The following is a 16,560-nucleotide window of genomic DNA, read 5'->3' as shown; positions in this document are numbered from 1 at the left end:
GGGGCTAAAGCATTTGGGGCTTTTTTACCAGGAAAAGAAAAGAGAACAGCAAGGAAACATAACAGAGACTTATACAATTAAGCATGGTGTTGGGAAATGGGGTAGAAAGAACATTCTTCCTCTCCTGTGCTACTAGAATTTGGGGTCACACATTGAAATGGATGGGCTGCAAATTCAGGACACACAAAAGGAACTCACGTCTTCACACAGTTATTAGAATAATTGATACTGTAATCTTCAGGCTTCATAACTGATTTAATACTATAGGCTGTCATGAACCTTTCTTAATAGATATATAGAGAGACCTCTCCATTTTATTCTCACAACAACCTGTGAGGTGGGTTAGGTTGAGAGTCAGAGACTGGGCCAAAGTCATCCAGTGAGCTTCCTGGCTGAGCGGGGACTGGAACTCAGGTCTCCTGCCTCCTAGTCCAACACTCTAACCAGTCCACTACACGCCACTGTCTGTCTGTCTGTCTGTCTCTCTCTCTCTCTCTCTCTCTTTCTTTCTTTTCTATACCGCCCAATAGCCGAAGCTCTATTGTTCCCAGTAAACAAGCTTTCAAGATCAAAACATACACTGGGTACATGGATGATTAGTGTATGTTTTGTGTGTTTATAGTAAAGTAAAAAAGAATGTACTCTACCACTGAGCTACAGGGCCCACCCTATGTAACTGGAGCGCCCAATGCCCTAAGACACCAGCATTGTGGGGCAGACAGAACTGGCCCTACCATTAGGCAGAGTGAGGCAATCGCCTCAGGTAGCAGATGCTGGAGAGCAGCAGCAGCAGCAGCCCCCTGGCCCTTCCTCCAGAGCCCCTCGCCATCCAGAGCCCTCTGTTGGGGGACTGAGCTGTGTGTCACATGACATTGTCCTGCACCCCTAAAGCAGCCTGCTCCCCTCAGGTGTGGTGGAGGACATTGTCCTGTCACCATCGCTGAAGTAAAATTCAACTGCCAGCACAGTTTGCTTTTGCGTTGTGGTATTGGGGTGGGGGGCGGGTACCTCATCCCTTACCTCAGGCAGCAAAATGCTGGGGCCAAAATTCAGAGGCGTACGAGCATCCAGTGAAGAGTGGGAGGTGCGGAGGACGTAATTGTCGCCTCTGCTGCAGCTCCCGCTCTGCATTTTTGCTAGATGGGATTTTTCGTCCATCTAGCTGGGGTGCTGTGGAGGGGGGAGGGAAGGATCCTGGAGAGGCCTGGGGATATAGCATAACCTAGCCTCTCCAGTCCCCTCCCTGCCCACAGAAACACCCCCTGTACCCCCTCTCCCAGGTTGTTTTGTAACCTTGGAGATGCCACCAGCATGGTTCTCTCCACACCAGCTGTGAGGGGGAAGGGGAGTGGCGGGGAGTGAGATTCCCAGGTCCAAGGTCGGAGCACTGTCTCCGACCTTGGATCCAGGAACCCAAAAAATCCTATGACTCCCCCACCCCACCCCACCCCCAGATGCTGCCTAGGGACCATAGGATTACTCCCTTAAACATTTGTAACTTTTTCAACATGCATAACAAAACCATCAGCGCAGAGCAATTGACCATACACACTTCGTTATAGTATGCTGACAACACCCAGCTCTATTTCCCTGTGACATCTGAATCGGGAGAGGCCGTGCACATTCTGAACCAGTGACCAGATGCAGTTATAGCTTGGATGAGGGCCAATAAACAGAAGCTGAATCCCAATAAGACAGAGACCCTGTGGGTTGGCAGTTCCGAGTTCTGGAAACTGGGGTGCTTGCCTGTAGTGGATGGGGTTGCTCGCCCTCTGAAAGAGTAGGTCTGTAGTGTGGGGGTGCTCCTGGATCCATCTTTGTCACTGGAGGCCCAGGTGGCCTCAATGGCCTGGAGCGCCCATTACCACCTTCGGTTGGTACACTAAGTACTCCTGTTCCTAACCTAACCACAGTGATCCATGCACTGGAACCTCACAATTAAGACTACTGCAATGCACTCTATGTGGGGCTGCCCTTGTGCGTGGTTCATAAGCTGCAGCTAGTGCAGAATGCCGCAGTGGCTTAGTGGTTAAGACGCTGAACTGCAGACTGGAAGGTGGGCAGGTCAGCAGTTCGAGACCCGAGTGCTGTGTGACGGAGTGAGCTCCTGTCTTCAGTCCCAGCTCCTGCCAACCTAGCAGTTCAAAAGCAAGAAATTGCAAGTAGATAAATAGGTACCGCCTCGGCGGGAAAGGTAACAGCGTTCCATGCACCTCGGTGTTCAGTCATGCCGGCCACATGACCACGGAAGCGTCTTCGGACAGCGCTGGCTCTTCGGCTTAGAAACGGGGATGAGCACCGCACCCTAGAGTCGGACACGACTGGTTGGGGACACCTTTACCTTTTTAGTGCAGAATGCAGCAGCCAGGGTGCTCACTGGGACACCTGTGTTATGTTTATGCCCACATAACACCTGCGCTAAAAGAACCGCACTGGCTGCCTACTTGCTACCAAGCCACGTACAAGGTTATATTATTGTCATACTGTTGCACAAATGTGCCTAAATTCGTTCCCTCTAGGAGGGGCATGCCAATATCCCCATAGAGACACACAGAACTCCGAGATTCAGTCCAACGCAGTTTTATTTGACAGGAGACAAACAGCGCTGTTTGGGTGGATTCTCGTGGCTACTGCCACAAAGGAGAACCACATCCTGGGCGGTTTTGGTACAGCTTATATACACTCTGGTTACATAGCCTGTTGACGTGTCTTATCAAGCGGGGCAGGAAGCGCTCTAGCTGGAACCAGTTCTAGCTGCAGATGTGGTGGCTTCGCAAGGGTGGGGGAACTCCTCTGGCTGTACGTGATACGAGACAGACCGTTGCTGTTGGTGTCATCAAGGCAGTTGATAAGACTATCCTCCCCTGGGACTTTCCACTGTAGGAGGCTGCCTGAAATGGCTGCCACTACTTTAAGATGGTGTCTCTTTGGTTATATCAATACAAAGCCCTAAACAACCTGGGACCAGGATACCGAACAGAGCACTTTCCCTTATACATACCTAGGCGACCTTTAAGATCAGCAGAGGAAGTCTTGCTAGCCATTCCAAAATGAACAGGATGTTGCCATGAAGTACCCAGATGGTAGGCCTTCTCTGTAGCAGCACCCACCATCTGGAAAACCCTCCCTCGTGAAGTTCGGGAAGCAGAAAATGTGACATCTTTTAAACACCTCCTGAAAACACACTTGTTCCCCCAGGCTTTCCCTGGGTTGTAAATTAATTACACCTCTCCATTTGACTGCTCCTTGATTTTTTACTGTAGTTGATAGTGTTTTTAATGCTGTGTTTTACTGTTGTGATTTTAATATTGCATTGAAAGATTATGAACCCCTGAGAGATTTTACTATATTCACTGGTATATAAATACCACACATAAATAATAAAATAGAAGAAAATACACATTACAGAATGGAGTAGGGAACCACAGCAGTTTACCCTAATATTACCCACTGTGCCTGGAGCCCTGTCAAGGAGAAGGCCTCATGGGGACAAATATATGGTGGGAGAGGAGTTAACTTCTTACTGCAAGATTTGAGGTTGTGTTTTTAGTGTTTTATGGCAGGAGGGAATAGGATCTTGCAGGAAGATTTACAATTCAGGCCACCTGGAGGGAGGAGGAGATGTGGGCCATCCCAGGACTGAAGGTGCCAGGCTGGGGGCCTTATCAGAACTCAAGGTCATAAACCAGCTTGGCCTGCCAAAGGGCCAGCACAGCTGGGGAAGTGTGAAAAACTCAGCTCATCCTGTTTGAGGGAAGAGAGAGGGGGCAAAAGAACTAGAATCTGGGCAGTGACTAAATAAAAGAGGCAAACGGCCACCCTTCTTTTGTCCTTTGGTTTTCATTTGGTCTGGGTAGAAGGTGTTGGAACGCTGGCTCTAGCAAAGGATCTTAGCATGAGGTGTGAGTAGCTAGCCCAAGTAGTCTTTTTATTGTTTTATTCTGTGTTGGGTTTCCAAACAAGAAATTGGTACTTGTGGGAATTCTAAATTGTACTTTGTTTTGTTTCTCTTCCCATTTCCTTACCCCTTAACTTGTAAATAAATATCTGCCTCAGACTATTGCTATTCTTTCCTGGGTCAGTGCTAAATTCTGTGGCTGCTGTTTCCTTCCCAAGGTGGGGAGAAGGTTGGGGGTTTCTCTGGGGTCTGGCTGAGCTGGCTGAGAGAGGTGGTGGCAGTGGATCAAGGAGGCTAGTAGAGCCCAGGGGTCCCGCCTTCCCTTACAACCCCCACAAAGGGAGATCCTGCCCAGATATTTAACCTGCGGCTTCCAGGTGGCTCAGCTTCCGTCATAACCGAAATGACTGCATGATACCATCCCCCCCTCGTGCCCTCCACAACATGTTATCCTTCATCCCAGTGTTGTAAAAGAGGGCTATTATGTCTGTGGGCTTACCTCCCTCTGGAGGTTTTGCCTGCAGTGCCCTGTGCCTTCTCTGTCAGTTTTTTCCATAAAAAGTGGGAGTAACTCAGACAGACCAGGTTATTAAGAATACTATCATGTTTTGCCCCTCTGCCATTCCTCTATGCCCCTGAATCTTAAAATTGGGATGTCTACTGTAATTTTCAAGTCATTCAATACGGCGCTGGAGGTCTGACTTGCCTTTTACAATCACCATGTTTAACTTTTTGTTATCCAGGCTGAGGACCAAGGCTTTAGATGCCATATTATCAATGGTGGTAAGTTTAACTGCAAACCCATCTATTTTTTGCTCGAGTGGTTTAATCATCTTGGTCCACCCCTCCCTCAAGCCTTTTACTTGGTTGGCAATCCCCTGGAGGGAGTCAGCCCCAACTTTCCTTCCCTTAGCTGCTTTCCATGCCATTGTCGGCCCTTCCCCTCCTTTCTCAGTTATGCCCCAATCAGCAACCTTTCCCCAAAATAAGAAGTTCCCCTGTCATGGCTGAGAGGGGTCCCCTGTGATATTACTGGCTGGGTCAATCCTGGAGCTCATATTTTTCTTTCTTTGTTTGTTTATTTATTTATTCCATTTCTATACCACCCAATAGCTCTCTGGGCAGTTCACAACAATGAAAAACACAAAATACAACATAAGATGCACTATAAAAGTTTAAAACTGCAGTATAAAAAGTAGTAAAAGTCATATTTTTAGTCCATATAGATCTTTTTGCTGCAGACCGAGTCACAGATCTATGCACCCATTTTGAATTGGTGGAGGCCTGCTCCCTATTCTATGTCTCTAATGTACATTCTGGGTACTTCTAGACAGTCAACTCGTACAGCTACCAATCATATGGCGTTGTGCAGCAATTCCATCTCTCCCTCCTTTGTGTTTTTTGGGGGGGAAAGTTGGAAGAAGCAGTAAGAAAACACGAGAGGGTCACAAGTGGAAGATTTTATGGACATCCCATAAAATGCTGCAAATGAGGCAGGGTGATCGCACAATAGAAGCCTCATCTGGAAACACCCTTAGACCCGTTTCACACGTAATGCTAACCTGTGGTTTATTTAACCTATGGATTGTTGAATTCTGGGGTTGTCATGATGTGAGAATCCGGCTACGCTAACTAACAATGGTTTTTTCACCATGAACAACCCAGAAAGAGAACCTATAATTTGTTGTTGGGTTGTTAACTCTGGATTGTTTAAACCATGCTGTAACAAAAGAGTGAGTGGAGGGAATGATTGACAGCTGACACCAGAATGGAATGTTGGGTAGAGCTAGTGGCAGCTGGAGAATGTCAGCTGGAAGGAGGACAGGGAGAAGTCAGGAAAGGAGGAGCTTAGTTAGCTGGGGAATGCTGGGAGTTGTAGGCCTTTTTTCCATCTAAATATGCATAGGATTGTGCCCTTAGTGAGTGAACAGAATCAAGAGACAGGGAGAGAAACTAATGAAAGTAGGTATGTGGTGTTAGGTTTTTAGAACATTATTATGATTATTTATCCGTTATTGTGTGTTCTGAATGTTGACCAGTTAAATAAATATTTATTCTTTTGAATACTTATGTTCTGGTCTGGGTGAAATTGGAAGACTGGTATATTTCACCCCATGTGCTAAGTATCTAAGGAGGAGAGTCCTATTGCTTTCTCTAAATCAGCAGGTGGTAGCAGCTGGTGTTTTGGGGAGTCCTAGGAAAAATCTGGACTCAGTGATCTCTAGGGGCCAAGGCTTTAAGGGGGACCCCTAGATTACATCACATATGGGTTGTTGTTATGTGTGACCCCAGAACTAGGGTTTGTTCATGGGTTATTTCACCAGGCCACAGAAGTGGCAGGCAAGAGAAGTAAAAAAACCCAACCAGCCTCTTTACATGTCGATACTACAGAGCTGCAAAGGCATTTGGAAGTGGGCAGAGGAGAAGGGAAACAAACAACCCAGGGACTGACAAAACAAACTGCAGTTTGTTCAGTCATCTGCCAGACAAATCCTGGGTAAACCATGGGTTAAATAAACCATGGGTTAGCATTATGTGGGATCCAGGTCTTAGTGAAACATTATTATTTCCCTCCCATATGGATTTCCTGATGTGCCATCCACTTCTTTCTCCAGTGAAAGCTTTCCCCTCACTCCGACCCCTTAAGCTGCATCTGTCTTGCATGAGTTTTCTTATGGGATTTCAAACCAGCCTTCCGACTGAAGCTTTTCTCACACTCCAAACAGCGGAACGGTTTCTCTCCTGTGTGAGTCATCTCGTGTGTGTTCAGCCGACACTTGTAGGGAAAAATTTTGCTGCACTTGGGACATTCATACCAATAGGGTTTGGCGCTGGGTTTTATTTCCTGTTGTTTGTCAAAGAGGGATTGAAGCTGCAACCGCATCCCAGACACAGAGCCATCCATTGGGCTCATCTGGTTTGCAGCCCATCTCCATTTGCAGTGCTGCCCGCTCTGGCCCTTTGAACTGGAGGCCTTCTTCATACTCGCATCCCTTGCGGTTTCGTTTGTTGATCTACGGTGTTGGAGTAAATCAACATATTTATTTTGGATCTCTGCTGGCTCCTCAGACTCACGCTCAGGCTGATCAGTCGCAACCAGCAGATGAACCTTCCCTTGGGATATGCCAGGTCTTCCCGGCTCCATCGTTCCCTGAAGAGAATTCTTGACATTATTTGGCTCTTGATCACCTGTAGGAGGGGAAAAGAGAATCCAGATTTCATCTCTTCTTGGGCCTAGCACAGCCTTCCCCCAACAGCCCTCCAGAGGTTTTTGGACGACATCTCCCAGCATTCCTGACCATTGGTCATGTTGGCTGGGAATTATGGGAGCTGCAGTCCAACATATCTGAGGGTGCCATTTTGGGGAAGGCTGGCCTTCTAGAATCCGAAGAAGGGATAAGGGGGATGAGAAAGAAAAGCTCTCCCCACCCCCATTTAACAGATGTAATTAAGCAGGACCCAGCCAGTCTGAAATTTATATTCAAGCCATAAGGTCTAGAAACATTCTTTTTAAAAAGCTGACTGCATGGAGGAGCCTATGCAAGGACAGACAGCTCCCACTCCAGACTTTTGCCAAATGCACAGAGGTCAGGGGGGAGGAGCCAGCTGGGTGCAAGGATGTTGGGGTGGAAGCAGCCAGGTGTGGGGGCATTGGGGCAGTTGGGTTTGTGGATGTTGGGGGCAGGGCCCTGCTCCACCCTCCACACGAGAAGATGCCTTATACTAAAGATGGGGAACCAGCAGCCCGTGGAGGCTCCCCATCTGGTATGTGGAGGTGGCAGCTGGTGTTTTAGGGAGCCCTGGCAAAGATCTGGAGGGTTGGGCTCTTCCTCAGGACCCTCCCCATCCCCAAGGCATTGCCCTCAGAAGGCTAGTGGGGGCTTGGGGAGGCTAGCAGGGATAGCAATCCCCCCGTTATCTCCAAGCAGTGACTGGAGATAACAGTGGGGATTCCCTGAGCACTGCTCACCCCTCCCAACTGGAAGAGGAAGCAGCGCATGGGAAATCCCCACTGTTGTTATCTCCTATCACTGGTCAGAGATAACAGAGGAGGTTTCCCCTCACTCAGGGCACCACTTGCTATCCCAGTTGGGAGGGGGAGTGGTGTGCTAAGTGCTTTCCTGGATAAGGAGCCGGGTAGAGGGGGGATCCTCCACTTGGTGTGGCTTTGGTGCACCCCAAAAGCCAGCTTCTGTGTGGCCAGTCCACACTCCACACACACCCTTCCTTCAGACAACCCTTCATCTTAAAAGCCCTTACCGAATAGGTTTCCTGAAAAAGCCGCCCTGTCGCCAGAGCCCACGACACGTATCACTTTCTCCGGTTCAGGCATGGAGAAGGCCTGAGGTTTGGGGATCACACGTCCTCCTGGAAGATGATCAGTCACATCGATGAGTGAATTTCTCAAAAATATTATTTGTTCTCTCTATTATTTCTACACTGCTTAATGCCACGGCCATAAAATAGGGTTTTACAGAGCATCATCCTCTGTTTGAAGGACTGTCCCATCAAATTCCAATTTAAAGATAAAGAACCATAAGAACTGTTGCCCATCCACAGTTAGCAGACTGAACAGGCAGCACAGAGGTCATCTTGTCACCCACCAGCATAAGAGGTATTGCATTTCTATTTAAATTATAATTTCTAAATTTGCATTCTATACATATAAATTAGACCCCAAAAAGAAAGAAACATCTCAGGATGCAAAGGTTGTATTTATTGGCTTTCCATAAACAAAATCTTTGCATTCTGAGACGTTTCTCTTTGTTTCAGGTCTACTTTGGATGCTTACCAGCCTTTGCACCCCCTATAATATAAATTAGCATATGCAAAGTTTATGCAAATCACCACCCTCTTTTTTGGTGATTCATTTCCTCTTTTGGGGGCAATTCATAAGTGGCCACCTAACCGTAAAACACCTAACCTCCCACTCCACAGAGCATCATTTCCTTCTCCCAGAAGAGGCAGCTTCCCCAAAAGGAAGACGCTTACCTGAGGAGCAGAAGTCTCCATGATTCTCCTGTGTGACTTCCCAGCACATGGGGCTTGAAATAGGATTTGGCACAGTCTCCAAAGCCTTGTCCAAAGACGCAGTCACATCCGCCAAACCCACAGCTTCCTGAAACAGCAAAAATTCCCCATTCAGACCCAGAGGGCCTTGAACTGGTCTCAAGGCACACACATCCATGTGTTTACATGAACGAATTTAGTGTAGGGGCTTCGGCCTAGTCCTCACTCAGGTGATCAAACCTCTATCTGGGCCAGAGTACTCCAGACTGGCTCTTGTGACTGAATGCTCCTTCAGACAGAAAAGTTCACTGCATACAGAAACCTAGAGTGTCAGGGAGATGGCTAAGCTAGAACCTTGATATGCTGGATTTCTACAGGGAGGGATTTTATTGTTATTTTTAGTATGGAGGAGCACTCCATCAGGCAAGTCCCCACTTGGCACCTGGAATAGTACCACCCAGATTCAGGTGTACAAAAGTTTGGAAGTCCTCCATTCAAAGCTCACCTCAGTCAGCAACTCTGTGCCCCCAGGTGAGGGGCTCTCTCACCTGTAGGGACAATCATGCTGGCCTACCTTACAGGACCATTGTAAGGATTGTAGAGATAATTAATGCAAAAATACTTTGCTAAATATTATTGTGTTCTAAGCGGGGACTTTTGAGACTCTCTGCTCCACTTCCTGCTACAGTCTCTTAGGTCTGCTGAGGCCTCTGTTTTGATTATTCCTAATTGTTACCCCCAGAGCACAGCAAGTGGCATTTTCAATGACTGCCTCACATCTGTGGGACTCCCTTCCCCTTGAAGGTTCACCGGAGCCTGAGGTCAATCCACAAAAGGAGGCAGATCTCCTTATTTTGGCAGCTTTTAAAAAGAAATGTGGGACTTGACTGGAAGTTGTAGTCTGCTTTTATTACAATATGTCTGCCTTTAGACTGGAACTTGCTCCAAGTCCTATGGACGGGGAAGGCTACAAATTTGTTTTGGCTTACAACTTCCATCTGCCCTAGCCAGCATAGCCAATGGTGACGGATAATGGGAGTTAAAGGCCAAAACATCTGGAGGGCCACAAATTGCTCACCCCTGAATTGAAATGACAAAAGGATGGAATTCAAAACACTGTTTTAAGGGAGTAAGTCACCTTGAACACAGTGGGACTTACTTCCAAGCAAACATGCATAGGATTTGTGCTGTAAATATACAATGCAGCAGCTTTTAACTATGGATCACTTACGCTTGAATTAAGTAGTATTTCCATCTTTCCTCCAAGATGGACTGCATAGTTCCCCCCCGCCCACTTGATTCTCACAACACTCCTGTGAGGTAGGTTACGGTGAAAGATAATGGCCCCGTTCACATGTAATGGCAGCAAATTGTGGGTTAATAATTAACCCATTGTTTGCCACAGCATGTACCTGGTGCATGCTGCCGCCATCTTGAATACGCAACCTCTGATTGGCCAGATCGTAAGTTGCTCTGTGACGTCTGAACCCAGACACTATGGGTTAATGGAGGATTAAACAACCCAAAGTTAACCCAACAACAAATTGTCTCCCATCATTCCCTCTATTTCCAATGTTCAGGTGTCAGTGCCGTTGCTTATTTAGCCAAAATATCACCACCTACGCCCCAGTGGGAGGTACTGCAGGCTTGGGGAAACTGCAAGAGGCACGCACACACAAACAAATCTAAGGTGAGGGGAAAGTGCCAAAAATCCCAATGTGACAGTGGCTATGTAACGCTGCCCAATGGTTGGTGGCACAGGGTTGGGGGGAGACTTAAGAAACCGTGTGGGAGGGCAATAGAACGGCATATTGCAGAGGTGGGAATGCAGGCTGGCTGGCTGGCTGGAATACTGAACGGGAGTTCACACTGCAGCATTTTATTGTAGGTCTCTCTTGTAGCCTTCTAAGAACAGTAGCTAAGGGGGCCATCACAAAAAGGGGTGGGGTCCCTCTGGCACCCCCACAATCTCAACTGTGGCTTTTTAATGGTGAGGAAAAGGCACCCTGCAGATTCTCAGAGACACTATTTTCATGTTCCAGGGTTGACAGTTAGCATGGAAAAATAGATTCACATTTAATAGCCAGGACCTGCCCCAAACAAACCCCATCCCATTAGAACTTCACATACCTCAGTCGGCCGTGCGTCAGCCACGTCTTGTCTTTCAGGAGAAAGCATCAGACTGAAGGGCTGTGGAGATGGCATTCCCCTGCCTGCGAGAGAAAGAGAAAGAAGGAAGATTAGTGAGATTTGTCCATCTTCCTATTAATGTCTCTAAATTTTAATATCTCTAAGAACTATTAAATATCTCTAAGCCATGATGTTCTGGAACTTTCTTCTTCGAGAGGTTTCGTTTAGTCTCTTCTGTGCTGCTTTTTCAAAAGCACCGGAAGGCTTTTCGATTCCAGAGGGTCTTTGGATTGTTACAGAATGTCCACAAACCACTTCTTGGTGGGAGGATCCTGATTATGGAACACTCTCGCCTGTGTTAGCCTTATGGCGCTAACATGGTCATCTTTCTGGCACCAGGTTGAAACTTTCCTTTACTCCCAGGCATTTGACAGCATATGATAAGATTTTTAACATGCCTTGAGATTTTTTATTGTTGATTGTGCAAAATTGTCTTATATGTTTGAATGCAGAGTCGGACACGACTGAATGACTGAACAACAAATTATATTGTATTTTTTGGGTTTTAATCTTTGTAAACTGCCCAGAGAGCTTTGGCTATTGGGTAGTATAGAAATATAATAAATGAAATGAAAATGAAATGAAATGAAATAAAACACCCGTGTCCCTGGGTGCCTACCTTAATGTCTTTCTGGTGCCAGGTAAAACCCTTTTTATTTTCCAAGGCCTTTTAATGTATGATAAATGAACACAAAACTGACTCGATGAAAAAGAATAATGGACACAGATCTGACATCATAGAATAGTAGGGTTGGTAGGGGCCTACAAGACCATCGAGTCCAACCCCCTGGCTCAACGCAGGAATCCAAGTCAGAGCATCCCTGACAGAGGGCTATCCAGCTTCATCTTGAATGCCTCCAGTATAGGAGAGCCCACCACCTCCCTAGGTCATTGGTTCCATTGTCGTATTGCTCTAACAGTCAGGATGTTTCTCCTGATGTTCAGCTGGAATCTGGCTTCCTGTAACTTGAGCCCATTATTCCGTGTCCTGCACTCTGGGATGATCGAGAAGAGATCCTGGCCTTCCTCTCTGGGACAACCTTTCAAGTACTTGAAGAGCGCTGTCATATCTCCCCTCAGTCTTCTCTTCTCAAGGCTAAACACACCCAGTTCTTTCAGTCTCTCCTCATAGGGCTTTGTTTCCAGTCCCCTGATCATCTTTGTTACCCTCCTCTGAACCCTCTCCAACTTGTCTGCATCCTTAACGTGCGGTGCCCAGAACTGGACACAGTACTCCAGATGAGGCCTAACCAGTGCTGAGTAGAGGAGAACTAGTACTTCCCGGGATTTGGAAGCTATGCTTCTGATAGAACCAAAGAGACACCATCTTAAAGTATTGGCAGCCATCCGAGGCAGCCTCCTACAGTGGAAAGTCCCAGAGGAAGATAGTCTTATCAACTGCCTTGTTGAAACCAACAGTAACAGTCTGTTTCATATTAGGTACAGCCAGAGGAGCCCCCCCGCCCCCGAGTAGCCGCCACTCCTGCAGCTGGTTAGAACCAGTTCCAGCTAGATCGCTTCCTGCCCAGCTTGCAAGGACAGGTCAGCCATAGAGACATGTCAGCTACGCATGCTTAATGAAGTTCATGAATATTATGTGGCCCACCCTGCATAGCTAATGAGGTCATTATACTGAATGTATATAAGCTGTACCAAAAACATCTAGGGTGTGGTTCTCCTTTGTGGCATTAGCCGCGGGAATCCACCCGAACAGCGCTTTTTGTCTCCTACCAAATAAAACTGCGCTAGACTGAATCTCAGAGTTCTTTGAGTCTCTAAGGGGATATTGGCATACCCCTCCTAGAGGGAACGAACTTAAGCATAATTTGTGCAACAAATGGCGACTCCGCTGGGACTTTTCCTCTAGTCGACCCCTGTGGCCAAACGACCTCCGACGGCAAGGAATGAAGTGCGCACCGGAAGCCTGAATTAGGCTCCGCCATTCCCCTGCTTCTTGGACGTGTGTCGACCGGCGCCGGGGACCCAAGAGGGGAAGTCCCTTTTTGGACACAGAACAAACAGTCCTCTGCTCAGAGGTGACAGGTTGAAGCAGCCGGACGTGGCCACCTCAGACGAGGTAAGAGTGTGTTTCTCTTTTGGAATTAACATTGGAACAGAGGCCAGGAGAGCCATGGGCTCTGCCTCTAGTAAATGTTCTGAGAGCACACCTCTGGGGTGTATGCTTCAACACTGGAAACAGTTTAAGGGTGATTATGGTGTTAAAATGTCTAGAGAAACTTTGGAGAAATTTTGTAACCGCGAGTGCCGTCATGGTTATTGAAATGTAAAATGTCTCAGTGTAAATAATAATTGTCCGCAGAGGTCCCCCGAAGGTTGCAGCTTTGGATGGCCTCTGTCCCCCGTCAGCCCCCGTTATTCCCCCAGCACCCGAGGACCTTTTAGCCCCCCCCCCTTTATATCCCAGCCTCCCACAACCTGTGTCTCAGGAAACTCTGGCCGAGATTCAGGTCAAGAAAAAATTTTGGGAGGATTTTTTGAAAAAGGAACATGAGGAGAGGGAGGCGGCAGCTGCCAAGTCTCGGTTAGAGTCTCTCCAAAGCCACAAATCAGACCCCCCCCCCCCCAACGACCCTGAGGCGGTGCCAAAAACATCTCTCCAAGCTCCCTTAAGGGAAGTCCTTGACTCAAAGGAACACACAGCTTGTGTGTATGTCCCCTTTACTACCAGCGACCTCTATAATTGGAAACATTAAAGCCCTACCTTCTCTGAAGATCCTGGCCAAATGGCTGGCGTCTTTGAGACTATCATTGACACTCACAAGCCCACTTGGCAAGACATGCAGATTGTCATGCGCACCCTACTGACAGCTGAGGAGCGTAGACTAGTAAAAACAAACGCAAGGGAATGTGTTTTTGAGACGGCTCGAGCACAGGGCGAGGACAAAGATAAGATTAGCGGAGCCAAGGCCATCCCTGACACCAACCCTGGGTGGTCACATGGGACTGATGTGGTGCGCAAGCAGCACGCCAGCTATGCTAATCAGCTTGTAAAGGGAATGAGGAAGTGTATTAGAAAGACAGTCAACTTATCCAAACTGTATGAAATAAAGCAGACAAAAGAAGAATCCCCAGCGGGATTCTATGAAAGGTTGTGTGAGGTGTGTTGGAAGTATACTGACCTGGATCCTGAGAACCCCGACAATCGACGGGTTCTGGTGTCCCTATTTGTGGGCCAGTCATATGATGACATAAGAAGAAAATTGCAAAAGGTAGAAGGGGTAATGGGAAAGGGCATTGAAGAGCTTATTGAGATTGCTATGAAAGTCTATGACAGGCGGGAGGGGGGAAGAGAAAGTCGAGGGGGCCAGGCTCCTTGCAATGGCCAAATAGAAGTTAGAATTCCCAAACAACAGGGGTCCAACTACCAGATGGCCTTGTTGACTTATATAGTCAGGGCTCCTGAGGGGAGTCCTGAGTGGTCATGATTCCCAGGTGTAGACCCCTCCGCCTGGGCTGAGAACAAAGGATGGGCCCGGGCAAAGACCGCAGCCCCCCTTGTTTTTACTCTAAAGCCCGGCCATGGCCCTGTCAAGGTCCGCCAGTACCCAATGAAACTGGCTACCTGAAAAGGCCTGAAACCCTTCATTGAGAAATTCAAAGCTTCCGTCTGGCTCCGTGAAGGAACTTCCCCGTACAACACCCCCATTAGAGCACTTGCTTTTCTGTCTTAGACTTGAAGGATGTGTTCTTCTCAATACCCCTCCATGAAACAGCTTAGCCCCTGTTTGCCTTTGAATGGGAAGACCCTGACACCCACCACAAGGCCCAGCTAATGTGGACAGTAGTGCCTCAGGGGCTCACATGCGCTCCTGAGATTTTTGGGTCCCAACTGCAAAGAGACCTGGCCGCCTGGAAGGGGGGCCTCAAAAAAGGTCAGGCCTTACAGTATTGTGACGACCTGTTGATCGCTGCTGAGACCCTGCAAGACTGTGAACGATATACTCGCGAATTGCTCAATTTGCTGGCCACCTGCGGGTACAAAGTCTCTGGCAAAAAGGCGCAACTCGTAAAAGCTGAAGTCACCTTTTTAGGCTATAAAATCTCAAAAGGCCAGCGCTGCCTTGATCATAGCCAAATACAGGCCATTCAAGACTACCCCTCCACGAGCTGCCCGCGTGAATTTCAGGCATTCTTGGGCCTCACTAGATTCTGTCGCTTATGGATTGCAGACTATGGTGGCAAAGCTAAGCCACTCTATGAATCCTTGACAAAAGAAGGGGTACTCAATTGGGCTTGGACCAGGGATATGGAAAGAGCTTAAACGGTCCCTAATGTCTCCCCCGGCCTTGATAATCCCAAATCCTGCCAAGGCCTTCCGCCTCTTTGTGCAGGAGCGAAGGGGGGTGGCGGCAGGTGTGCTTTGCCAGGAGTATGGGCCCTCCCCCTCGCCCTAACTAAAATCTGGAAAACACCCCGCAAAGGGATTAAGTTGTCCCCTTTCGAGCTCATGTTTGGGCGGCCACCCCGAGTTCTGCCCCCGGGACAACGCGAGGGAGCCACTTGGGAAGTGGGAAAGCAAATGTTGCGGGACCATGTTACTGGTTTGCAGTCTGTTTTGTTTCAGTTACCCCACCATGCCGTGGAGTTCCAGTCTTTGCTGCTTGACCAGACCGTCCACCCTTTCTGCTCCAGAGACCAAGTACTGGTCAAAAAGTAAAAAAAGGAGCCCCTGACTGCCAGGTGGGACGGACCCTATACTGTGGCCCTGACTAGCCACACAGCAGTAAAACATTTGGGGTGGGATAGGTGCACTCATCATACTAGGATAAAAAAGTACCCAGACCAGACCTCTGCATCCTGTCCCCAAGGAGACCCGGGGTCCACAAGCAACAACCCTCTGCCCTCCCCGACCGAGGACGCTCGAGGAGGCACAGGGCAAGATTTAGAGACGGCGTGGGACTATCAGGCTCTTGAGGGGCTGAAGGGACTTTTTCGCCGAAAATGAAGTGGCTGTGGGTCCGAGCACTACTTTCCAATGAAGTGGTGGGAGTGGGGCAATCTTGTTGTCAAGAAAGTGGCCAAACAGTTTTCAGAACCTCTTTAGGGGCAGAATATTATAAATCCATGAAGTCTATCACCTGGCTAGGAAAAAGGGTTTTTGAGGTACAACTGATTAAACCTTACACCTACTACACTGGCAGCCAGAAAAACCAGGTACCATTAGGGACCAAGGTCTGCCTCACCAAGGGAGGACAGTAGGGATTAGATCAGTGGAGCCCGCCACAGGTCCATAAAACCATCAAGCAAGTCATACAACAGGCCAGATTAATTACAAAAGCCCCTCCCAAGCTACCCTTAGTGGAAATCCCAGAAATAAAAGACCGCCCCTGGAGAGCCCGGTTAGGGATCCCAATGACAAAAGAAACTGATAATGTATGGCTAGAGTGGGTAAAATACACAGCCAAGTCCTTAAACAAATCCGATTGTTTTGTATGCGCAAC

General features: G+C 48.0%; 1 protein-coding gene across 1 annotated transcript; it reads right to left on the bottom strand.

Annotated features, from left to right (window-relative positions):
• Positions 1-2,564: 2,564 nt before the first annotated feature.
• LOC146355959 (uncharacterized) lies at positions 2,565-13,955 on the bottom strand. The gene is made up of 5 exons (XM_084831065.1): positions 13,821-13,955; positions 11,039-11,121; positions 8,891-9,017; positions 8,159-8,266; positions 2,565-7,087 (listed from the first exon to the last, which is right to left on the bottom strand). The coding sequence occupies exons 2-5, from the start codon at positions 11,111-11,113 to the stop codon at positions 6,528-6,530; spliced, it is 870 nt and encodes a 289-aa protein (XP_084687191.1). The 5' UTR covers positions 11,114-11,121; positions 13,821-13,955; the 3' UTR covers positions 2,565-6,527.
• Positions 13,956-16,560: the final 2,605 nt, after the last annotated feature.

This window comes from Heloderma suspectum, chromosome 2, assembly GCF_057233095.1.
Source record: "Heloderma suspectum isolate Gila_16-S chromosome 2, 16-S_ref, whole genome shotgun sequence".
In the NCBI taxonomy this organism is placed as follows: domain Eukaryota; kingdom Metazoa; phylum Chordata; class Lepidosauria; order Squamata; family Helodermatidae; genus Heloderma; species Heloderma suspectum.
The sequence above is the reverse complement of the archived record's forward strand: the minus strand, read 5'-3'. Positions and strand labels throughout refer to the sequence as shown.

Coding starts and splice junctions, on each gene's coding strand:
- LOC146355959 (XM_084831065.1), bottom strand. CDS start 11,113: ATGCCATCTCCACAGCCCTTCAGTCTGATGCTTTCTCCTGAAAGACAA. Junction 8,267..8,890: donor TGGAGACTTCTGCTCCTCAG/GTAAGCGTCTTC, acceptor ATCATCTTCCAG/GAGGACGTGTGATCCCCAAA. Junction 7,088..8,158: donor TTTTTCAGGAAACCTATTCG/GTAAGGGCTTTT, acceptor CCCCTCCTACAG/GTGATCAAGAGCCAAATAAT.